This window comes from Rosa chinensis, chromosome 6 (assembly GCF_002994745.2).
Source record: "Rosa chinensis cultivar Old Blush chromosome 6, RchiOBHm-V2, whole genome shotgun sequence".
NCBI lineage: Eukaryota > Viridiplantae > Streptophyta > Magnoliopsida > Rosales > Rosaceae > Rosa > Rosa chinensis.
In genome coordinates, this window is record NC_037093.1 from 12,978,777 (window position 1) to 13,005,439 (window position 26,663).

Sequence of the window (26,663 nt, forward strand, 5' to 3'; positions counted from 1 at the left end):
AGCTTGGGATTTCCTGGAAGGCAAGAGCGTGAAAGCTCGAGGGTGCTAGGGAGGCTTGAGCGTAAAACTCAGGGATGCCGCAAAGGCTTGAGCGTGAAAGCTCAGGGATGCTGCTAAGGCGTGAGCGTGAAAGCTCAGGCATAAGCGTGAAAGCTCAGGGATGCCGCAAAGGCGTAAGCGTGAAAGCTCAAGGATGCTACTAAGGTAAGAGCGTGAAAGCTCGGGCATGCCTCGAATGCGTGAGCATGCAAGCTCGGGGATGCCGCGAAGGCGTGAGCATGAAAGCTCAGGGTTGCCATGAAGGCGTGAGAGTGAAAGCTCGGGGATGCCGCAAAGGTGTGAGCGTGAAAGCTCGGGGATGCCGCGAAGGTGTGAGCATTAGAGCTAGTGAGTGCCAGGAAGGCAAGAGCGCGAAGCTAAGGGGTACCGCAAAGGCGTGAGCATTATAACTCGTGAGCGAGAAAGCTCGGGGGTACCGCGGAGGCATGAGCGTTAGAGCTCTTGAGTGGGAAACTCGGGTGTGATGCCCTGAGGCGTAAAAGTAACCGTTGCTAATTATGCTAGACTGTATATACAAGTCCCCGAAGTTCCCAGTCACGGAGGGTCTTCTTGAGGGGTTGATACCAAAGCGTGGTTTTGTGCTTTATTGTGAGCATAATTAGTGCAAGTGCGTTGTCCATCTAGAATTGGTATGAGCGAACGCTTATGCCCTTTCGAGTGGGCCCCTGTTAGGCCCTCCAAGGAGTCCCCCACTCCGGGCTATAGACCTCCGTATGGTCGGAAAATTGTTTGATGAGGGGAGCTGCGTATAAGTAGTGGGTGTTAGGTAGCTAACCTAATATTTGATACCCAAGCGTCGGGGATTAACTGCCAGATCAATGGCTGCCGTGAGCTGCGTTAATCGGTCCCTTTACTCTTTTTCGGAGGAGAAAAGCTTGACTATAATGCCACGTAGCGGTCATTGTCATTATGAGGCGTTGCCTTACCGCTTGGCGGTTGGTCGTGGACCATAGACTCGTCCGTTTTAGATCTTTTTCCCGTAAGGAGAGTTTGACAAAGTATGGTGCCCGGAGGCTAGACCATATGTTTACATATAGTGTATATGTAAATTTTGCTTAATTGCATGAAGAACAAATAAGCATAGCAAGTAATTTTATGTGGATCTTGTGGCCATGTAACAAGCACAATAGATAGTGGCAAGTGTAATGGGTGTCCACATAAAAATTTTGGGAGTAGCTCTCGGTGGCTAGTATGAAGCATTGTGAACTTGGAGCTTAACTAAAGCATGTTAGATATGTTTGAGCGAGTTAGGTTGTGTTCGAGCAAGTTGGGTGTAGTTGAGCGGATAGGCGCTATGCGAGCATGCGGGGCGTGGCCCAAGCAATAAGATACCCAATCGAGTCGTAACCGTTGCAAGTGTTTATCTGAGCATGTTTAATTAAGTCAGAAGTGTCAAATTAAATTGATTTAAGCATGACATGTGTATAGCATGTACTTGTAGTAAAGTTGCTAATAATATTTTTGCATTTTGTAAACATGCTTAGAGATCATTGAGATCGATATTTGAAGCATGGCATATCTAGCATGTAAGGCCTAGAAAGTGTTGCCAAATCTAAGAAGTGTTGTAGGCATGCTTTTAAAAGTAGTAAAAGCATGTAATGGCTCTAATTGCAAGAGCATAAAGGATTAGCTATAGTTACTTATCTTATGCCGATATGGAGTTAGTTGGAGTTGGCGTTGATATAAGTACCCAAATCATGTTGGAGTTGTCTAAGCATGACACTCCATTGGTCCGGTGAAGCACCTTAGTAGAAGGATGATGATTTCATTCATTGGAAAGGTGATCGGTGATTGTGTCTCCTTGAAACAAACTAAGTGATTAGTACATGAGTATGTAAAATCAACACTAGTATCTTGCATATGTACTTTGATAAGATAGACAAATTATTTGAATATATGTATCAAGTAAGCGAAGCGTATAAGCAATGTACTGATGTTGTAGCTGATATAGTGGTTGTGTGTGTAGCACAGTTTGTATGCATGACATAGTGGCTACGTTTTGGATCGACTTCTCAACACCCAGAGTGAAGTGAGCTCCTCAACGTCCGAGATGGTTGGGTCTAAGTAATGCATAAGCTGATCATGGGTGTCCAGATCAGATTTGGATTGTGTCCGTCAACTGGGTTTGTCGTTGGTGGTGGCACTTTGCCGCTGGCGCTTGACTGATGATTAGCGGATGATTTTCCAGCGAAGGTTGTCCAGCAGAGGATGGCTAGCGGAGTTTTGGAACTCAGCAGGGGTTTGGAGCTCAGCGGAGGGTCGGTGCCCAGCGGCAGCTTGGTACTCAGTGGAGACAGCGGAGACTTGGAGCTCAGTGGAGGCTGGGAGTTCTGTGGAGACTCAGAGCTCTGGGGAGACAGCGAAGACTTGGAGCTCGGTAGAGGCTTGGAGTTCAGCCAAGACTCAGCGTTGGGGCTGCGGTGATGCTTAGCGGAGGCTACCCATCGTTTGATTGCTAGTGTCTAGCGGTCGCGGGCTTGAGTTGGCCACTGGCACTATCGGTTGGGGCTGACCAAAGATTTGTGTTCGGTGCTCGCCGTTTTGACGCTTTGAAGCTTCAAAAAAATTTTCCGCTTAACGCTGTTATGCTCGCTACTTGTTGACGATGATGACCTCGTTAAGGATGTAGCCAGTTCTGATGATGATTGACGGGCGTTGTGGAGGATTATATCTCTGGGTGCCCAGAGTAATATTTTGGGTGGTGATGATGGCTGAGCGGTATGAACTCTCCTGGGTGGCTGGTGAGTTGACTCGTTCAAGAGATTGATTGCAAGAATGGGTCTTGGCGGTGCTTTGTTGGACCGACGCCTGGCACTGATTGTCATTCGATTGCATTTCTTAACTTGATGTTGGTGTTGATGCTGAACGAAGAGCTGCGTCAAGGTTCTGATGATGATCGAAGAAAGATGGGCGGAGCTTTACTTGGTTTAGCAGAAGCTAGTGATCTGGAGGTCACAGGCTCTGGTGGGTGCTGGTTTGTGTTGTGCAAGCTCTGGCCGCTAGCCTCGCTTGGCGGTTGACGCTGATTGAGAGTTGCTGTAATACCCCGTATCTTAAAGTTTTTACTAGTTACTTTTTACCGTTATTGACCGCGAAGTTGACTATTTCCTTGTCCGTTGAGTTAAGAAAATTCTTTGAGAATGTTGTAGTATACGGAAAATTGAGTTCGTGGACACGTAGTTTGTTTAAATCGGTGTTATATCGGGAAAATTATGACTAAAATGGAAATTACTATTTTTTGATGGAGTTGTTTTTAAATGAGTTTCTTTTTTTGGGAAGAGAGAGAAAGTGACAGATTGAGGAAAAAAAAATCGGTTCAAGCCCGAGCTCTCCCTTCCCCTTTCTTTTTCTTTCACCGCCGGCCTTCTTCCACAAAAATTGACATCGTCCGGCCACCCCAGTGCGCACCGCTCACCATGGCATGATCCTCCCTCCCTCCTTTTCCTAGGTATGTAAGTTTTTCACCTTAGGTATCATTGGTTTTTGAGTTTCGAAGAGAATTGCAAAAATAGGGAAAACCGGAGTTTGGCTCCGATCTTCAGTTTTCTGGCGGTTTCCAGCCAGATTTCTTTGGGGTTTTGGGTGCTGGGGTGATGCTAATCTTCATCCCTAACCTTTTGCAGCTTCTCATGGCCGGTGGAGGAAGAATTGAAGGTGTTTGAGACTGTGAACAGTGGCGTGAACAGTAACCGCGAATTCTTGGTTTTTGTTTTGAATTTTCTGGCCAAAATCGTTGGAAATTGTTGGCTGTTGCAGGTATATTTTTGATGCTTGGCTGGTTTTGGAGGTTGTTTTGTATAAATAGCTTGACCTGTTGTGGTGGTTTGTGCGGTGGTGCACCGCCATGGGCGATGGCGCCTTGGGGCGCCGGCAGCTCTATGAAAACATCTAATTTGTGTGTTAATGGAGAAGTACAATTTATTTTTTTTATGATTTGGATATTAAGTTTGAGCTTTTGGGAATTGTTGTAATTAGTTATGGTGGTTGGATTTGATTTTTGTCTCAAGAGATAATTTGGTTAAGTTGGTCATGGCAATCGGTGTTGTGGTTTTGTGGTAGTTGCGATTGTGGAAACATTCGGAAAAATGAAATGGATCAAAGGAAGTTAAGAGAGAATTTGGAGAACTTGAAAAGGAGAATTTATTCTTTATTTATTGGTTAAAATTGTAGTTAAGATATTGAAATTAATTGTTTGAGAAGTTACAAGAGACTTTTGAAGGCTAAAAATAAATTAGAGGATGTTGAGAATGTTAGGATTTCCGTATCGGATGTTAAATATCCAAATTTGAAAGATTAGAAATTTGTAGAGGAATTGTTGAGTAACGAGTTACTTAAATTCTTCGAGGGAATGAATCTTTTTTTTTTAGTTTTAAATTATTCCAATTACTTATATCGTGCCCACTTACTATAGGACATACTGAGTCCTCGAGTGAGGAGGACACGGGCAGGCAGCAGGATTAGCTGCGAGACTCACTTGTGAGTGGACTTTTATTTTATTTAAATAATGCATGCATCATGGTATTAAGTTTTTATTAGGAATACTATTTGAGTAAATGTGATTTTTGTGGAAAGAAAAGAATTTAAAGAAAGCAATTGACAAGGAGGCTATCTTTGGCGCATGTATCTTACCTAGTTGGCAGTCCCTTCTATGTAATAGTCTGGTTGGCAGTCCCTTCCAGACTACAGCCCGGTTGGCAGTCCCATCCGATGCGTCACCTAGTTGGCAGTCCCTTCCAGATGACATGAGGTAGTTAGTTGGCAGTCCCTTCTAACTACCTGTGGCTAGTTGGCAGTCCCATCTACCCACCGCCTCCTATTCCGGTTGGCAGTCCCTTCCGATGCGTCATCTGGGTGGCAGTCCCTCCCAGATGGCATGAGATGATTAGGAAGCAGTCCTTCCTAATCATCAAATGAGTTTTCTTGAAAAGGATTGAGTTGGAAATATTGTGGAATCTCGCTGCATGTTGGTTTTGTTAACAAGAGAAATGGGGAAGCATTCAATTATTTGTTTCATAACTTATTTCAGTTTTGTCCACTCACTCTAATGGTTTTAAATGTTTTCCTCTGGGCCCTTTGGTTTCAAATGCCCAGATTTCAGTTTGGTTGAGATCGCGTCCAGGAACTTGAGGCACATGAATCAGCGCTTCCGTTTTGACTATAGGTTAATACTTAACCTGCCTTGTATGATATCGGCTTAGTTATGTAGAATTGCTCTGATAACCCTTTTAAATTTGGAGAATGCTTTTACTTGAGTAGTTGTTATCGTATTGAAGTTATGATGGAATTTCGTACTTTCTAAATGTAACATATACACTTGGAATGTAGATACTGGAATGTATATTTAAGTGGGAGGTAAATATTAATCATGTCCAGGTTTGTGAACTATTTGGGTAGCCCATTTTAAGGGAGGTTCTGCCGATTTTTCAGTAAGATTTCACCTAACGTGGGCCCCGCATGCTAGTATCCAGGTTTTGGGGTGATTCTTGGGTCGGATCCTGTCAGTTGCCATGGTGACCAGACAAAATTTCTGGGTCTAGAGAGAAATCGCAATCAAGGGAGATTGGTGTGTTAGCTTTATTTTCTGGGTGTGCACAAGGTTGGATTGCAGGTCAGTGGTGCATCATTGGTGCTTGGTGCTAGAGTTGGCGGAGCGTTGGCATCGCTGGCACTCGCTAGGTGGAGATATGCGGGGCGTTAGCCTCGCTAGGAGTCGAGCAAAGCATTGAGTTGGAACTGATGAGCGTTAGGTTCATGTGATCGAAGCTTGGCAGTGGCGCTTAGAGGATGGTATTTGGATGAAAGGGTTGCCTGGCGTTGGTTTTGCTTGGCTTACCACTAAAAGCTAGACTCGCTAGCGGTAATTTTTTTTTTTAGTGGTGCAGTGTTGACTGAATTTGACTTAGCATTGAGTAACAATGAGTTAGCGTTGACCAGCTTGGACTTGGCAGATGGCACAAGTTGCTGCTAAGAAGGTTGAGTAGCGGTGACCAAAATTGGGCATAAGTTGCCGCCCATAATATCAATTATATAACTCAAAGAAAAATTATGTTAAGCTCCGTTAAGATGACTTAACTCAATGGTAAGTGACAAAAGCCTTTGTATCGGTTTCCCACAGACGGCACTAATGTTAATGTTTAGAAACCGAAGGCTCTAATTAACGTTAAAGAGAGAGAGAGAGAGAGAGAGAGAGAGAGAGAGAGAGAGAGAGAGAGTAAATGAGACACTAGAAGTATAGTGATTCATCTCCCGCTAACTACGTCCAATTGAAAGCTTTTACTAGTGTGTTTGGGCCTTGCGACCCAAAGGAGATTACAAGAGATGTAATAGGATGTTTGAACAAGTGGGAAGGAGTCTCCTTTTAGAGGGAAGGGAGGCTCCTTCCTTTACATTTTCTTCAATGTGGGACAAGAAGTCCCCATTCTAGTCTAGAAAACCATATTGTAAAGACAACTTGGCAAGGCCGGGAAGGTTGCTTCCAGGCATGGTCTTGGCTGCTTCCGACTACCACGGGGTAGGTTGCATGCCGGGCTACGACATGTATGTCGTAGTTGGGCCCCACCATGGCTTGTGGGTCCCCTAGGAGAGTGTTACTTTATGCTCGGTGAGATAGCAAATTAGGCATGCTAGTGAGAGGTATCCACATCAGACATTAACACAACCATTGCACTCCCTTTGCTTCAGAGTGTGCGTCAGCAGGAAATATCGCCATCTCACTGTCAAGTTCAGTATGAACTTTTGATTTCCATTTCTCCCATATTTTCTCTAGCACCATTTCAGAAGTCACTGGCATTTTTTCACCTTTGTCTCCAACATACAAATTCTCTTCACCAATATTACCATTCAAGAAGCCATTATCAGTAATCATGATGGAGTCAAAACAATGGTTAGTTACATTATATAGTATCCCTTTTGCCTTATCAAAATGCTCCAACTTGCAAATTTGATATAGCAGAGCAAACTTTTCTTTGTCAAATTCATCTGTCATCGTTATCTGCTGCTCAATGTTACAATCAGGACAAGTATGGTCCTCGTCAAAGATAAAGCCTTTGACCCTAGAAACAAGTTTTTCAACAACTTCCTATTTGGGCGGCTCAAACACTATGAGCAAGTTGGACCCACTTTCATGAGCCACATTACTAACCTCAATTTCAGTGCCAGAATCTTCTTTAGATCTCATGTCATACTCTTTTTGACAAGGAAAACTTTGCAAGAGTTCTTTTGACTCTTGCTCATTTATATTCTCAGCTTGAACACATATAGAATGAGATCGTTCTGCCTTGATACAAGGAACAATCTTATTAACTGCCACAACTGCACGGTCCCTATTTCCATTGGTAACAGTCATATGAGGATTCAAAAGAAAGTCAATATCATTGAATTGTGACATAGACTTGAAAAGCAATGAAGCCCTGTCAGCACCCTTTTTATCTATATGATATTTAATTTTTGGCTGGGGAAAATTGCCGCCTGCCAAGTCTGTTGAAGCATCTCCAATATAACCAGTATGAATATCAGTGCCAGCATAAAGCAACTCCTGAAATTCCTTGCTTTCATCTGGGTTGAATCCATCTATAACACCTCTTTTTTTTTTTATCATTTTTCCAACTAGTATTAACACCACCCACGACTTCCATGCTTTTATCACCACAAACTAATGTAGCAATTGAAGCAATAGCTATACTGCCCACAACATGATTCATACTAGCATTATCACAAAATCCCAATATATCATTAGTGGAAGACAAATTCAAATCACTATCCATAGGGGTTTTACAAATAAAACCATTATCAGCAGGAATAAGTGATGTAAAAGCCTCGATTGCAGCTGGAATCAATTCGGGCGTTGACGACGGCAGCGGAGAGGCAAACTTTAGTGGGTTATCAACTTGGCTTGCCAGAGATTGCAATGAACCCCTTAACAATCGTAACTCCTCCTTGAATTCAGATATGAAGGTATCCATCAAACTCTACAGTGATTCTTGCAAATTGCCGGATCCTTGTGGTGGTGAATGTGGTTTCTCAGCCCCCTTAAGCTTGACCGTAGGCTCAGGTATGAAAGAGTAGCCGTCAGAGTTAACAATTGGGACTTCCCCATTATGTATCATTTCAGTGTGAAGAGAAATTCGTGAAGGGCCAGACACTGGTATTGGACAGAATGGATTTCGATATGAAATTATATGTGGTTGCTCACAAACGGGAGGTGAAGGAACAGAATGGTAAATAGGTGGTGTAGGCATGGTTTTGGTGGAGACGATGTAAGACTTTGAAAATTTGTTATTAATTTCTAAATGTTTCCTAGAATTAATAAAGTGTTCGTTGGTATGATTTCATGATTTGAGGGTAGAGCGTAAGTGTTTCGAATAATTATTCACTCGGAATGCTTTGATCTTTTTATATGTTAGGATTCTGCATAAACTTCCTTCATGAAAGGCGTAGAGCGCGTCGATACTAGTTCGTGAACATGCAGAACGCGAAAATCGGAGTTCGTATGAAGAAGTTATGGCATTCGAAAAAAAATTTTCATTTTTGGTATAAGGACAAAAAATTACAAAAATTGCAAAAAAGCCCGGATTTCCAAATTTGGAAACCCAAGCTTTTCTCTCCCTCTCTCTCTTGATTGATTGGAAATTGCTCTCCATATTCTTCTGGCCATATCTTCCTCCACCGACCACCTTTCGACAAGCCACCACTGGCGCTGGCTTCGCCTCTTCCTCCTCTAGCTCCTTGTGGTAGCATCTCCTCCCCTCTCAGCGTCTACGCGGCGGTGGAAGGAAAGCCCGACCCGATCTCAGTTTTAGGTCAACGGCAAGTTCTCCCTCCTCCGACCACCATAGCTCGAGCCACTTGGCTTTTGGAGTTGCCTAAAGATGCTGGTCATGCTACTCAAAGGATTCAAGCTATAGTGAAGCGTTGATGGAGAACTAGGGGCCGCCGGAAAACTGGGCAAAGGAGTTGACCGAGCTATTGTTTAGGTATTTTTTGACCTCTTCTGCTTATTTTCAGACCTTGGGCTAGTTGAGAAAGTCGTTGGGCATGTTGAGACGAAGAGTTACAGGTAGGTTTTACCACCTAACTCAGTGGTTGACGGCGCCGCCGCAATCGTCTGTGGCAGCGCTGTGCAACTGTTTCAGGCCACCTCAAGGACAGTTTCCGTTTTTGATTTTGATCTACTCGTCGATACGAGCATTTCGATATATAGTTTGTAATTTTTGGAAATCGTATGAGCAAGTTATGAATTTTAGCGTTTTAGGGTTTTCAGTTTAATCGGTTTTTGATCCGTGAGGATCCGGCCGTCCGATCGACTTGTAGTTTTGATATGTTGACCGTAGAAGTGTTTCGGAGACTTTGGGTGTTCCCGAATGATGTTTCGCCTCGATTGGAATCACTTTCAGATTTTTGGATTGTTTCGGGAGTTTCGGAATTTAATTGTCTTTGGTGATTCATGTACTTTCTTTAAGTGATTAACAGTACGTCCGGTAATTTATCTTGGCTGTTAGAGAAGACGCAGCTGGAGTTAGAGGTGAGTAAATTTCATGTGGTTCATTTACGAATCAAATTTACTTTATTATTTGAAATTGTTGATAAAATGTGAAATCGTTTTCGGAAGTAAATATTTATTTTAAATCATATGAATTTGATCGTCTACGGTTCATAGGTAAGTAAAATGAGTTTTTAAAGTATAAAAATGATTTTCACGAGTTTTTGTGATTGTGAACTATAGTTGGTATTAGTAGTTATTCCTGAGTGGATGACTACGTGTGTGTGTGTGTGTATATATTTACGTGAAATATATATCTGAATGGCGTGGTATTTGATGAAATAATAATTGTGATTTTATTTGGATTATTATTTTGAGCATTTACTCTTTTTGAAAATGCATTATATCATGTGATTGATTGAGGTGATTGTTAAAGAGTATTTGAGTTTGGAATTGGTATTGTATTGTAAAACCGAGTATTGCAAAAGAGTACGGTTTTGCTATGGTGTTCATTGATGATTTATGTGACCTGATTTCGAGGGAAACAATATATTTTGAGAATGTTGATTTTTGTTGTGTTGAAGGGATTTGAAGTTGTTGTGTAACATTTTTGGGTCAAATGGGACCTTTTTAAATGTTTTCGGATCTACGAATCTGGGTCACAGTAGTGACAGAGGCAATTATTATCTTAAGGCTGAACCTCGGCAGAGATGACAGGTTACGAGACATTTTTAAATGTTTTCGGATCTACGGATCCGGGTCACAGTAGTGATAGAGGCAATTATTATCGTAAGGCTGAACCTCGGCCGAGGTGATAGGTTACGATACAGTTAGAGCTTTAGTATGTCTGTTGTACTGCTTAGGGAATAACTTTGTGTTATGGCACTCAGGAGTACATGTTTTTTAAAAGAGAGTTTCGAGTGTGTGCTTTCTTTTGTTGTCTGAGGAGGGACTTGATTTTCATATTATGGTGTGAGTTGAGATAATATGATTTTATCACTTTAGTGATGTATGTTACCCTTAAGAGGTAAGGATGTCGAGTTTTGAAAACGAGTTATTTTGTGAGATTGTGTATTCAGAGTTGAAAGGGTGATTTCGTGGTTTCAGCATGAGTTGTTTGAATTCTTTATTTATTTTCCTTTTCCATTCTATTGTCGATTTTTAAGTAATCTCCTGAACTAAACCATATGCAGGGATTACTTTGATTTCTTTTGTTTGATTTTATTGTGATCTCCTGAACTAAACTATATGCAGGGATTACTATGATGTCTATTTTGGATTGTGTGCTCTTCGATGATCTCCTGAACTAATTTTCTATACAGGGATTACCGGTTTTTATTTAGAATATGTTGCCTCTGAAAATCACCTCGTCCTATACAGCCGAGGGATTAAGGAACAGATGTCCTTCTCGATGAATAGATGCGGAGCGTGCCAGCACACGGCCAGAAGGCCAAGTGTGCAACTATAGGTGTAGTGGATATAGATCTGACCTATCAAGCAATTGTTAGCCGAGGAAGGAACTTATTCTCGGCTGCGATTCGATGCCTCTAGATTAAGGACTTGGTGGCTGAAGGTCGGGTGAGTTAGGTACGGTCGTGAGAGTATGAGTAAACATAAGATTAATAGCTACTATGCGACTACGAACAGTAAATAGCACGATCAAACAAGTAAAGCATAAAGACAATAAAGAGCAAATAAAAGATAATAACAACGAAACTAAAAACTGGAATGGCTGCAAATTATTAACTATTGTTTGAAAGAAAACAAAGAGAACAATTCAAAATCGATACTAGGCTACAAGAAAGGTAAAGTAACTGAGATTGTAACTAGTAGAGCAAATACACTAAGGAAACAGACGGAAATTCTACCTAAGCAAAAGGTAAAACGAAATAAGAAAAGCTTGATGGCTTGAGTTTCTGGAGTTGTGTGTGTATTGTCTTATGTCGATGCTTCTATTTATATCGGCTGCTTTGTGACTTGAACTGATCTCTTGACTCTTTGAAGTTGAGTGGAATTCGGCCTCCTCTTGGCTCAGTGACTCTATCTTGATTCGTCTTCAATACTTATCATCGGCTGACTTGACGCTAGACTCTATCCGGATTGGCTTTGACGGACGTCATCAACGGATGCAATTAATCTTGAAGTAGGCTATCTTGGATTGAACTCTCCTCATCGGCTGACATGAACTTCAAGTCGATTGAAATACTACTTGATCAAATTTCATCTGTATCGCTTATCGGCCTCTCTGACAATCGGCCATTATCTTTCTGAGTTGAGTTCGGGTTGGAAACCAATTAGAGTATTGGCCAATGGGCTTTTAGACAATAAACCAATGACTACGGGCCGGCCGATAACCAAAGGCCTAGTTTCGTCTGACTCATCTTGGACCAACTGAAGTATCCACTTATTCACCGGCCACCATTTCTAGCTACCAGCCCAAATTACTTGTAGAGCGGCTCATTATAATTAGAAATCACTCAATAACTATATGCACATTAGCTATGTCCGAGTGGCCATGCAAATGTGGGTACAAACAGAATGATTTGATTTGTCACAGTAGTGACCTGTGTGTTCCCTAAAAAGAAAAGGATTTGATGTCAGAATTAAGGAGAAATATCACTAATGGTCACTGAGTTATGATTTATTCGACACTTAACTCACTGTATTTTCAACAATATCACTTAACTCACTCAGTTTTACATCTGTTTTTCACTTAACTCACTGCCGTTAATTTTACCGCTAGAAGCCGTTAAAATTGAGGGTATATTTATCAAAACACTTAAAAATCATTTTTAACTTAAAAAAAACTACATTTATTAGACTTTTTTTCAATTTTTTTAAATTTCTAATAAAAAATGATTTTTTTAACTTAAATATAATTTGAAAAAAAAATTGTCTTTTTTTTTTAAAAAAAAGTTAGAAATGCATTTTTTTAGTGTTTAGACAAATATACCCTCAATTTACATTTATTAGACTTTTTTTCAATTTTTTAAATTTCTAATAAAATATTATTTTTTTAACTTAAATATAATTTGAAAAAAAAATTGTCTTTTAAAAAAAAAAGAAGTTAGAAATGCATTTTTTTAGTGTTTAGACAAATATACCCTCAATTTTAATAGCTTTTAACGGCAGAATTAACGACAGTGAATTAAGTGAAAGATGGATGTAAAACTGAGTGAGTTAAGTGATATTGTTGAAAATACAGTGAGTTAAGTGTTGAATAAGTCATAACTCAGTGACCATTGGTGATGTTTTCCCCAGAATTAATCATTGTGTTGATTTGTTGTCCTTGGGTCAGAAATGTGTTAGTGTTTTTCTAGGTTTACTCATACGAGCTTGCAAAAGCTTATTGGGTTTTTTGTTTCAACCCGGTGAACTATTCCATGGTGTAGGGTTATTGTGCAGGATAGAATATCAAGTGTTCGTTGTCGAAGTTGAGGTGTACATTCGATAGCGTGGACGTTGAAGGGTACTCTTAGTTTTAATCTTTCGTTGTGTAGTGAGAGTGGTTGGTTTGTTTACTTATTGAATTGTTGTTCAGTTTAATTTGTAAACTCTTTGTCATGTAATATGTGACTCTAAAGAACGAGTCGGTATTAATATTGGTGAGCTTGGTTTGTTTTGTTGCTTAATTTAAATGACAAATTTTCTGAGTGTTTTCTTGTTCTTGTTAAGTTTTCGAGTTTCGGATTTGAATTCCATTTTTCAAAATTCGGGGCTTGACAGACGAAGTGTGAATTAACACTAGGAACCAATGGGTCATAGGAATGGCTTTGTGAAATCGAAGGATAGATCCAGGGATTTGTGTTAGAATCAGGTGAATGGTAAGTATGGGTTGATGGAAATTGATTAGGGAAAACATACCCATTGATGATTATTAGCGAAGGTGGTGGTGGTGGGTAGCTTGGTTGCGAAAGAAATTGAGGAGGAGGTGGTGGGTAGCTAGGGCTATCGTGTGGACGATAAGAAGAAAGGCAGTAATATCCACCACCGTAACCCGTCGGCCTTGCCGGAAACATGCCCAGTTGCAGCCTCTAATAGATTTACCCTCCTTCTGCTTTGAAATGAAATCTCAATTTGCTAGAGTGAATAGGGCGAGTTTTGGGATAAGGATTCCTGGGCATATGTTGAGGAGAAGTCGGAGAGGCCTAGTAATGACCTGGATTTTCGTATTAATTTCTAGTATTTTTCTTGGAATTAATAAATGTCCCAGTTAGTACAAATTATGGTTTCGATGCCTTATTCTTTTGAGTTATTGAGAAATTGAAATTATTTCGAACCATCATTCACTCGGAATGTTTCGATTTAAGGGTTGACTTTTTATACGTTAGGATTTTGTGAAAACTTTCTTCACAAAAGTCGTAGAGCGCGTCGATACGAGTTCGTGCTTATGCGGAACACAAAAATCAGAGTTCGTATGAAGATGTTATCGCATTCAGAAAAAGTTTCCAACTTTGATAAAAGGACGGAAGTTTTAAAATTGCAGAAATGCCTAGATTTCCAAATTTGGAAACCCGAGCTTCTCTCTCTCTCTCTCTCAACCGGAAATCGCCCTCTCTCTTCTTCCGGCCATTTCTTCCTCCTCCGACCACCTTTGGACGTGAAATTCTTGGGGTAGCCTTGCCTCGACGTTGCGCACCTCCCCGTGGCCTCCTTGGAACCTATATCGGCCTGTAGCCACCGCAGCAACTAAAACCCGATCCGACCTCAGTTTTGGGTCAATGCTTGTTTCTCCCTCCTCTGACCACTATAGCTTGAGTTACTTAGCTTTCTAGAACCTCCAAAAGACGGTGATCATGCTCCAAGAATGATAGGACTTAAAGTGACCCTTGGACAGAGAACGAAGACTCATTGGAAAACTAGAAATTTTCCGAGTTCCCGTAGCTTCCAAGGTACTTTTCGATCATTTTTACTTCGTTTCAAGCTTTATGATAATGAAAGTTGTTGGGCTTGATGAGACGAAGAAGTGCATATAGGTTTCACCATCATTGGCGGTGGTTGACAGCGGCTCTGCCACCGCATGTGGCGGCCATTTCCAATCACTTCCGACCACCCCAGGGACAGTTTATATCTCTCATTTCAATCTACACATCGATACGAACGTGTCAATGTACGATACATATTTTTTGGAAATCGTATGAGCAAGTTATGATTTTTAGGGTTTTAGGGTTTTCGGTTCTTTCGGTTTTCGATCCGTGAGGATCCGGCCGTCTGATCGACTTGTAACTTTGCTATATTGATCGTATAAGTATTCCGGAGACCTCGGGTGGTCTCGGATGAAGTTTCACCTCAATTGGCATTACTTTCGAGATTTTGGGGCAAATGGGAGTTCGAAGTTTAATCGTTTTCGATTCGCATACCTTAAGATCGTATTATAGGTGACTGAAGGAGTGTATTCGATACATTATCTGCTGTAAGAGAAGACGTAGCAGGATTTTGAGGTGAGTAAATCCCACATGATTCATTTAAGAATCAAGTTATTTAATTGTCGAAATTGATTGATAATTGTATATCGTTTTCGAAAATAAAGATTTGTTTGAAATAATATGAACTTGATCGACTACAGTTCATAGGGCTATGGCTCACAGGTAAAAAAATGAATTTAAGTATAAATTAATTCTTGGTTGTAATACATATGAACTATAGTTGATATTAGTTTTTTTTTTTAAAAATAAAATAAAGGGCGGTGCGGCTGCCCTCAAACCTTGATTAATGAAACTGTCGAATACAAGGGGGGACATTGAGCCTGAACCCCTGATTACAATAAACATCTAGAGAACGTCCTGAAAAACTATCATGCGTCTCTACCAAATAATTATATTCAACTAGGCACCAACTACTAAAGAGCGCTCTACTGGCGATTCTATTTGCTTCAACATAGCGGTGACATAATGGAAAGATAACTCGATATGTAACCAATTACAACATAGCATAATTACCATACGCACAGCTTTCCCACTATGTTGCCGCCGGAACATAAATCCGACGACATTTAGTCTCACCCTACCACTAGGAGGCAACGACCACTTGACGAAGCAAAGAACTCGCTGCTTACATAGAGCAGACAATGCACTTTGAGTTCATACACAGGTGTACTTACATGAGCATTTGCAAGCATAATTAGCTATGAATGAACCACGCTCATGTTAACACCAGCGGTACCAACTACCGCCAACGGTATGACCTACGAAATCACCGCCAAGCAGGGTACCGCTTGAGCCCCGGCTCACCCCCAGATCACCGTTGACGCGTCGGGACGCGCTGCTCCAAAGCAGCATCAGAAGCTCCACAAACTGGGAACTGTTGCATGTCAGTCCCACATCGAAAACAAGGAAGAGGTCAGCCTCTTCCTCACCTATAAAAGGTTATCTCCTCTCTCCTCATTCATTACGCATTCACTACTTACCTACTGTTATTCTGTTAACATAAATACATTGACTAACTTAGGCATCGGAGAAGAGAAGACTGCCCAGCGCGGTCTCCCTCTGACGCCGCTTTGTATTTCATTTGACGGGTAGCGGAACCTTTGAGAACACTACAAGTAGCGGTCTGCCCATCGGACCCGCGTTAACAAAGACTTGGGCCACCGCTCAAATCTTAAACATTAACAACAGGCAAAAAGCCCGACTAGCCCTACACACCCAATGTAGGAATTTATTGCTCGCAAAACGCGCAAAATAACTAGGCAAATTAAAACAGTAAAATTAAAATTAAAGGAAACAATAGCCTGGGCTAGGTCCACAAAGTGAACCCAACCCCTATCTCTAGCCCAGAACGGGCCCACTAGCAGCCTTCAAGCCCCAAAAGCCAAATCAGCAACATATCCAACCTTCCCGACCCAAAACAACAGCTGAGTATCCCCGCCACCAAAACAGTCATTCCACCACCGGCGTTGGGCCACCCTCGCGCCTTTGTCGCCGTCCAACCATCTCCGGACAACTCCAAACATCTCAAACCACCCAACATCAGCCGGCATCTGGATCCTCTACAATTGGATACGGATCGATTGTCTCATCACGCTATCGATCTCAGCCAATCTTCGATCTGCTTGATCACCAACAGAAGCCAATTCGACCGAGCAAAAGCCATCTCCGATCCCAGCCCGCTTACCTGACTCAGCCATTCCTTTCGACCCGGAGAGATCCAGAACATATATCTCACCAAACATGCGCCGGCTAGGCCAGAGGCCATGGCCGGTGACGAGGCGCAGCCGGACAGGCTTTAGCACAGACCACGGCGTCCTCTAGGTTTCCGAGAGAGAGAGAGAGAGAGAGAGAGAGAGAGAGAGAGAGAGAGAGAGAGAGAGAGAGAGAGAGAGAGAGAGAGAGAGAGAGAGAGAGAGTGAGAGTTTTTTTTTTTTTTTTTAAATATAGTTGGTATTAGTTTAAAGCAATTCAAAGTTAAAATATTCAATGTCAATACAAATTCAAGTAGAGGGAACAAAAAGAGTCATCACTAGACGGACTTAATCACTTTATACCATGTAAGAGTCACACTTAATCAAACTTATCTAAACCAAAATTAATAATACAAATTCAATCTATTTTTCAGGAATCAATAGATTTGATTATTTACATCAAGAAATCTAGAAATATCCAAATTTTAACCTAAATTACATTCTAATTTCATCAAAAAAATTCATACCTCTATAAAGTTGAGAGAATGAGAGCAAAGACGCAGAGTGTTGAGGAGAGGAGAGAGTGCCTTAGTAGAGAGAGGTGAGAGACCAACGCTGATGTGCTAAGAGAGGTGAGAGGTGAGGAGGGGACGACAGAGAAGAGGAGAAAAAGAGAGAGTTGTTGCAGTTTGCTCTATATATATATATATATATATATATATATTATGTTTTTTTTTTTGAAGTGCTATAACTTAGTGTATATATAATCATTTTTTTTCTCTCCAAAATGTTGAGGGGGGTTGAGATGTAGCCCACCTTAGACCCCCTCTCCATTTGTGCCTGATCTAGCTGCTCCTTTTCCTACGTACAAACAATTATGCTACATGAAAAAATTTTCCTTCATTTTTCTTGTAACCTAGTATGATTTTGGTTGTTTTCATTGATAATTTTTTGTATCAAAATCCTTTATTTTTCTACCGTGTTTTTTTCCTTGACTTTAATGACCCAAAAGGCCAAAATCACGTCTGCATCTTTTGTTCTCATGAAATGAAGAAAGATAGTGGCTCCTGTCTTCCTTAGTCATCTTTTTCAATATGCTCTCTCTGACAGTTCAACATTATGTCCCCATTTTTCTCCCCCGTCTCTTCCTCGCTTTGTTGACAATTCTCACTCGTTTCTTGTTACCCGAATTGAGTTTATCTCGTTCTACAGTGGTATTTATATTCGTATGTCTGTTCATATTGAAATCAACGAAATGTTTTGACTAACTGTAATGACTTCTTATTCAAATAATAGAGTAGGTTTTTACGTACTACGTACAATCATACTTCAATCCAAAAACAGTAGCACATGAAATGTATTTCAATTTTAAAAAAATAATCTATTTCCTACGTACAAGGAGGAAGCTAGCTGCTCCTTTTCCTACGTACAAACAATTATGCAACATGAAGAAAACCATGAGACATGAACAAATCGATGTGGAACATATTCTTCTGGAGAGTGCAGTCCACATCACCCATTATACAGTAGAAATCATCTTTTCTTTTGTGATAACTAATTCCATTAATCCAATTTTAAAAGAAAAAAGAAAATTAAAAAAAAGGGAACTTCGGAGGATGGTGATCACGCAGTGGGGCCCCTGGCTTTTCTGGACACGGAGCCCAAGAGGGATTAGGAATGTGATGGTGGGATTGAGGATCCAGACATGCCTCTTGGTACCAAATGCCGGTGTCATGCTTTTCTACAGTGATCATAATGAACTAGTCTTAGACTTGAAGTTTGATCAAAAAAAGCAAATTCTACGTGTTCTCCGTGTTTGGGTTGTTGCCGCTTTTTTCTTTCGTGTATTGAAAAGAAAAGAAAAGAAATTGACCCGTACGTACATGATTGACTCGTACGTGGTTGACTGGCCCGTTCAGCTCTCTCTCTCAGTCTCTTCCATACAAATGTATGCTTTCTCCAGATCATCTAGCGCAGAATGATCAAACCAGCAATTATGGGGCTATCACTGAGCTTGTGGACTAGTCGCATGCTTTCGAAACGAGTAATTCTCTTCATGTTTCATATCTTGGTTATTGCCAACTCTTTACACTCTCTGCAGCAGCCATCATCTTCCTGCCATGACGAGGAGAGCTTCGCCTTGCTCCAGTTTAAGCAAAGCTTTGTCATCAACGAATCTGCTTCTGTTGGTGAGGGTGCTTATCCAAAGGTTTTGTCATGGAAACCAGCTGCTGCTAAAGGATGCTGCTCATGGGACGGGGTCGAGTGTGATGAGAAGACAGGTCGTGTGATTGGACTTGATCTTAGTAGTAGCTGTCTCTCCGGCTTTATCAGCTCCAACAACACCCTCTTCCACCTTGTTTATCTTCAGAGCCTGAACCTTGCCGACAATGACTTCAATCAATCTCAAATTCCTAATACCATCAGGAATTTTCCAATGCTCCGTTATCTTAACCTTTCTGGCAGTTTCTTTTCTGGTCAAATCCCATCTGAAATTTCTCACTTGCCCAAATTGTTGTCGCTGGATCTATCCTCCAGTATTTATAGGAGTAACGGTGAAAGATCACTGAAGCTAAACCAGTCTGATCTAAGAAGGCTAGTTCAAAACTTAACTAGTCTAGAAAAGCTTCATCTCAGCTCCGTCACCATTTCTGCACCAGTACCGGATTCCATTGCAAATTTATCATTACTGACATCTCTCCTCCTAGAGAAATGTGAGCTTCTAGGCGAATTCCCGGTGAGTATTTTGAAATTACAGAATTTAAAATTTCTTAATGTAGAAGCCAATCCAGATCTCACAGTTTCTTTGCCAGTATTTCAACAAACTAGTCCTCTCATGTCACTGAGAGTTTCCGGAACAAGGTTTTCAGGAGACCTCCCTTCTTCAATTGAAAAGCTTGATTCATTGATTGAGTTAGTTGCTAGTGGATGCAATTTTTCAGGGTTGCTTCCATCTTCACTTGGTAATCTTAGGCACCTGGTTTATTTAGACCTTTCAAATAACACACTTTCTGGCTCAATCCCTGATTCTTTGGCGACCCTTACCCAACTGTCACATCTGTCACTTAATGATAATCAGTTCAGTGGTTACATCCCATCTTCTCTAGGAAACCTTACCCAGCTCACTGAGTTAGACCTTTCTGGTAATGATTTCGGGGGTTACATCCCGTCTTCCATTGGAAATCTCAACCAGCTCGTAAGACTTTCGCTTTCTATGAATCAATTAACTGGGCCAATCCCCTCTTCACTAGGAAATCTTAGCAAGCTAGCTAACTTAGATCTTTCGTCAAATAATTTGCACAGTTCCATTCCTGAGTCCTTATCCAATCTCTCGAATCTCGAGATGCTTCATCTAGAGAGTAATAGTCTGAGCGGAAAAGTGAATTTCAACATGTTTCTAAAGCTGCAAAATCTCGTCAGACTGCATTTATCTGGAAATAAATTGGAATTATTGCTCGAAGAGACAAGATTTATGAATGCAACAACAACTTTTGCAAAGTTCGTAGCTCTGGGATTGGGTTCTTGCAACATAACAGAGTTCCCAAGTTTCCTAAGATATCAACAAAATTTGCGATGGCTGGATCTTGCTGAAAATGGAATGCACGGCCAAGTACCGAGATGGATGTGGAATGTAAGCACAGAAAGTTTGACACTCATGAACATTTCTCATAACTTCCTTTCTGGCTTTGACCATCCTCCAGTTGTTCTTTCGTGGAGCGGCCTACAAATGTTGGATCTTTCGTACAACATGATTCAGGGATCAGTACTGATACCTTCACCATCCATCGAGTACTATCTAATTTCAGACAACGGGCTAAGTGGACAAGTTTCACCTTTGATTTGCACTCTGACTTCTCTGAAGTACCTTGATTTGTCAAACAACAAGTTGAGTGGGATGCTTCCGCAGTGTCTCGGGAACTTCAGTGATAATTTGCGAGTTCTAGACCTTAGAAAGAACTCTTTTGAAGGCCATCTCCCGCAAACATACACGAGAAATTTGACGATGTTTGATGTTAGTGATAACAAATTGCAGGGGATATTACCAAGGTCGTTGGCGAATTGTGTGATGCTCCAGTTTCTTGTTCTGTCAAACAATGAATTCAATGATGTTTTCCCCTTTTGGTTGGGGACTCTCCCGGAGTTGAAACTTTTGGCAATGCATCAGAATGCGTTCCACGGTGTGATTAGGAAACCTGAAAAGAATCTTGATCATTTTCTTGAGTTGCGCATTCTTGATCTATCTGCTAATAATTTCTCAGGCAACTTCCCCTTTGAATACATCTTCTCTGGAAATGCAATCAAAGGTACCGATTCGTATCGGTTCAGATACATGAGGTTGAATACAAGCTCAGATTATGGTTATGGTCCATATGTTGGCGGGTATTGCTCCTTCACATTGACAAATAAAGGTGTGAACATATTCTATCCCAAGATTCCAGAGAACTTGGCAGCCATTGACATCTCAAGCAACAGATTTGAAGGGAGGGTTCCTGAATTCATTGGGACCCTGACGGGGCTTCGTTTGCTCAATATGTCCAACAACATACTCACTGGTTTGATCCCCTCATCCTTGGGAAAATTAAAGTTGCTTGAATCGTTGGACCTTTCACAGAACAAACTCTCAGGGGAGATCCCTCCACAACTGACACAAATTTCATTCCTTTCAAAATTCAATGTCTCTCACAACAATCTCAGTGGTCCTATTCCTCTTGGAACCCAGTTTGCTACATTTGACAGCACTTCATATGAAGGAAACCTGGGGTTGTGTGGAGATCCACTGCCAAAGAAATGTGGCAATGAAGCTCCTCGATTGATACCTTCAACAGAAGAAGAAAATGGTTCTGATTTTGGAAATGAATTGGATTGGAAATTTGTTCTGGCAGGATCTGTGAGTGGGTTGCTAGTTGGAGTGGTTCTTGCAGACGTCCTCGTCACAAGGAAGCGCGAGTATTTCCTTAAGATTGTGGGGATGCTAATCAGACTAATGAAAAAGGAAAAGTGAGAAGAGGACTCGGAGAAATTGAGCTTATTTGTTTGCCTAATACATCTACTCTTTCTGTTTTTCCCATTTGTGTTTGTGCTTCTTTCTTTCTCCTCCCTACACTTGCTCGGTGTTTTCCCCTCTGTACTCAGTTTCTTTAAAGTGTATTGAGTTCAAGTAATTACAGTTCAGTTGCTTGTTCATCTCATTCAGGCGAATGCCTTGTCTAACATCAAGCCATGAATATGCATATATTAATTGTTTCTGTTCCCAGACAAAATTCAGAAAATTCAACTACTAAGAAACAGAATGAAAAAGAGAATTAGGTCATACACAAATGAATATGGACCATCATTGAACAGTAAAATAAAAATCACTTCATTTTTTTGGTATAAGTAGGCAAAAAGTCAAAAACGTCAACTGATTTCGATCGGAGTGGAGAGAAATTCAGAGCCTCTGCCTTTTGCTTCTATTTTTAGTTTTTTTTTAAAGAAATTTTTAAAAAAAAAAAAAAAAACCCAAAAACTGAAGCTCCTATTAGGAAATACCCATTCTTATATTTTCTTTTAATCCTTCACATAATCAAACATTCCTTACAAGTTTTAAGTCTATAATTATAATTTTTCACTTTTATTAGTTTGACTATTTTACCCTTCTAATTGAATAGGTAAAATATTGGGGAAATGATCATTTACCCAATTTCAGCTTAAAAATTGTCCACTTGCTCCACTAACAGTTTTTTAACCTCATTTACTCAAAACATTCTAAGGGATTATTGCCCTAATACCCAATTAATTTTTTTTTATTCTTTTTATTTATTTTTTAGACTTTTTTGCCCTCTCATTCTTTTTCACTTAGAGAGAGAAGTCATCATCCACCTTGCTGTGCTCCGATGACCGGAGTCCGACGTCTAGTGACCGGATTCCGACTGCCGGACTGGTGACCGGATTCCGGCATCTGATTTTATTACCCCCCCAATAAACTTGTTATTGGGGATCAATAATTAGTGAAAAATAAAGATATTTTGAATTTTGAAAGCTTTCGGAGGTTTATCCAAATAAATAATCTTATTATTGCCCCCCCAATAATCTTATTATTGCCCCAATAAACATTTTATTGCCCCTCAGTAATCTTATTATTGCCTTCCAATAATCTTATTATTGCCAACCAAATCATAATAAAAAAAGCAATCACTACTGGAAAAATAAAATTTGACCACCCAGGAAATGTTGTGGGTAGCAAAAAAAAAAAAAAAGGCACCGAGTAAAGCTCTGGGCACCCAATCACCATATTCGGCGGCACCATGGCTTCGTCTCCGGCTTCCGAAGGCTATACGTCGGTCGACGTTCGGGTCTGGACGACGAGTCTGTGTTCATATAAGCCGTCGATCGCTCTTAGAGGCTAAAGAAGCTCCAGCGTCGGCTCCGATCGCTGTAATTTCGGGTTAGCCACATAGGACGTTCGGGTCGGTTGCGGATATGCGAAGGAACGGCAAAGCCTCCATGGATGGATGTCGCCGTCTAGTCCCCAACGTCGTCCAATCCCCAACGCCTAGCTCCTGACGAACTGCTGTCCAATCCTCGTCCGGCCAAGACTGCAGTGAACTCGGCGTTTTCAAGTCGACGGAGGTGGTGGTCACCTGCTCAGTTGACGTGACAGGGGGAGAGGGAGAGAGAGAGATCCGGCGAAGACTGCAATGAACTCAGCGTCTTGAGTCGACGGAGGTGGTGGTCACTTTGCTCAGTTGACGTGAGAGAGAGAGAGAGAGAGAGAGAGAGAGAGAGAGAGAGAGAGAGAGAGAGAGAGAGAAGTTTGTAATTTATTAATTAGACTAGGGGTAAAAATGTCACTTGTGCTTAAATTGTGTAAATGGGAATAAAAAACTCTTGGTGGAGTAAGTGAGCAATGTTTATGCTGAAATTGGGTAAGTGGTCACGGCCCCGTAAAATATTCCTCAAATATACATGTTGATGTTGACTTTTTAGTAAAATATTCATTTCACCTCATTTACTGGAAATGAAATAGAATAATCCAACACCCTTGTCATTAACTTTCACTTGCTAATTTTGGTATTTCTAGATGAACCATAGGTATAACTGTATAATTTTTCCTATCGTACATGTGTTAAATATCATGTGAGTTTTAACATAAGCAAATGATATAGGTACCTATCATTTAGGAATTCACAATTTGTACCTATCAATCAGGGAATAACTTAGGTAGAATGAACCATAGGTAAAATTGCATAATTTTATCTATCATTCAGGTGTTAAACATCGTATGGGTTTTAACATAAGCAAATGATTTAGGTACCTATCATTCAAGAAGTTCACAATTTGTACTTAAATCATTCAAAGAATGACTTAGGCACCTATAATTCCAGCTTTTGAATGTGAAGATTACATAACCTCCAATCCAGGTGCTGATTTCAATTGCTAGAATCAAGAGTTGATTAGTTCTGGGCGATGTTTTTGCGCAACCGTTTCAAGAGTTGCATCTGCAGAAAGTTTGGGGATGGTGGCAGCTTTAGTAATTCTTAACAACAATGGGTTTTAATATTTATCCTATTTAATAATTTTTTTTTAAAAAAATAAACCTCATTAATAGGTTTGTGTGTATATTAAGACAATCTTATAGATAGGTTTAATCTAAAAGGTGTGTGTAATTTGGGTGTAGAATCAAATTTCCCTATTTTTTACCAAAGAATTCTCTCTCAAAAACTAATGTTCACAGATCTTGTTCAGACTTTGGACAATAATTTCACTATTAAGAATAATCATGATCAAAATAGAGTGAAACAGCATCACGTTGCTCAATCAAAATATGCAATAAATAATGAAATATGAGACAGTGAAAGGACAAACCCAAAAACAAAGCTAAGGTCATGTTTGGTTCGCGGAAAGTAAGCATCAGGAAATGAAACTTGTTCCTTTCCTGCGTTTGAGATGCAAAAGGAAAGGAAATCATTTCCTGAAGTAAGGAAAAATAAGGGGGAAAATGGTTCATTCCAAACTCCAAAGAAATTACTTTCCCGGCCTCCTTTTGTTGCATTTATTACTCACAACATATTATTTTATTACATTATTTACAAACTTTTTAAAAACTTTCCTAATAACTTTCCTTACGTTATCAAACATCGGAATGGAAAGTTGTTGGGAAATTTCATTTCCCTTTCCATGAGAAAGACAAAAGAATTACTTTCTTTTCGGTGAACCAAACGAGGCTTAGGAGTTCTATTTATGTAAATGAAAAAGATAATGGACCAACCTCTTCCCATGAGACTCATAGACATTGTGCAACATTTCTCTATCACATTCCAAGAAATAAGATGCTTCTCAAGTAAGGCATCAAACAGTGATCTATGATCTTCTCTACTAACACAATAGAAATAACCACAAAACCCTTCCACAAAAACCCATAAAATACTAAACTGCTTCATCACGTGATTCTCATCAACCAACCTCGAGCTAAGCCCATATGTTCTAGTGCTAGAGTTTGAATAGAAATCAGTTTTTGGCTGGTGGAAGCTTTTTTATTCAAATAATATGGTTTCCATTTAGGAGGATTAGATCTATCTCAAAGGGATCCGTCTAAGATTTTCTTCCTCACCCGGATCTATCTCAAGGGGATATTACCTCTCCAAGATCTGTCTAGATGAGATTTCACCTCACTTGAATCTTCCTCAAAGAGATTTCTTCTCACTCTGATTTAGCTCAAGGAGATTTCCAAAACACTACTTGATATCTAAAATTCAGTTTTTGAAATCTGAAGTCAAAAGGACAAGTCTGATCAACTTACCTTGTGAATTTGAACTAACGAGGTTATTGAAAGGATAAGTCTAAACAACTTACCTCTTCAATTTAAACTAAAGTGGTGTCTCAAACATTATATAAACCCAATAGGTCTTCCTCTCTAAATATAGATTTGTTTTTCCTTCCTTCCTTCAGAGAGAAAACCACTTAGTACGTTCTCTAGAATCCAAGGTCTGGTGCTAGGCCCTTGGATTATCGATAATTGTATCCTGATAGTCAGAAGCCTAACGAACTACAGTAGGGGTGAAATTCTGTCTAAAGGACATTGCCAATCTGCAAGCCTCTATCGAATCACAAGTCAGTTCTCTTGCAATTACAATTCCTTTATCATATTTTCTATTGATTGATACAAATCTAACAATCTTTAGATAGAAATTTCTATGAATCAAGTATCAGTGAATGGTGTCAAAACTCATGTTGAGAAACCAGAAAAATTCAAGGGCGTGGACTTTAGACGTTGGCAACAAAGACTGTTGTTTTATCTGACAACATTGAACCTTGCTCATGTCGTGAAGGAAGAAGTTCCAGAGGCAGAAGGAGATGATGTGACTGTAGAACAATTGAATTAATGCAATTGATGCCTGGAAATGTTGTGAGTTCCTCTGCAGGAATTATATTCTCAATGGTCTGGATGATACTTTGTATGATGTATATACGTCATACACCACTGCAAAGGAATTAACTCTGGAATTCTTTGGAGAAAAAATACAAAGTTAATGACGCAGGTTCAAAGAAGTTCATTATTGGAAAATTTCTTAACTATAAGATGGTGGACAGCAAGACTGTTGTTATTCAAGTTGATGAACTCTAGGTGATTATTCATGAACTGCATGCTGAATGTATGGTGATTAATGAAAGCTTTCAAGTTAGTTCTGTTATAGAAAAACTACCACCTTCTTGGAAGGATTTCAAAGTGCATTTGAAGCACAAGAAGAGTGAAATGACCATGGAGGATCTGGTTTTGAAACTACAAGTTCAAGAAGACCACCTGAAAAGTGAGAAGCAGCCCGATGGATCTGTCATCGAAGCCAAAGCAAATATGGTTGAGGAAGAAACTTCTAAGCCAAAATTCAAAGGTCAGAAATTCAAAAGCAATAAACATGCTATCAAATACGCAATAAAGACCAAGAATTTCAAGAAAATTAAAGGTAGTTGTTGGGTATGTGGAAAGCCTGGACACAAGGCACAAGAATGTCATCACAAGAAAGATGCGCA

At 40.3% G+C, this 26,663-nt stretch overlaps 1 protein-coding gene across 1 annotated transcript; it reads left to right on the plus strand.

The window, feature by feature from the left end:
• Window positions 1–18,651: 18,651 nt before the first annotated feature.
• LOC112170840 (receptor-like protein 6) lies at window positions 18,652–21,657 on the plus strand. The gene has a single exon (XM_024308129.1). The coding sequence runs from the start codon at window positions 18,652–18,654 to the stop codon at window positions 21,655–21,657; it is 3,006 nt and encodes a 1,001-aa protein (XP_024163897.1).
• Window positions 21,658–26,663: the final 5,006 nt, after the last annotated feature.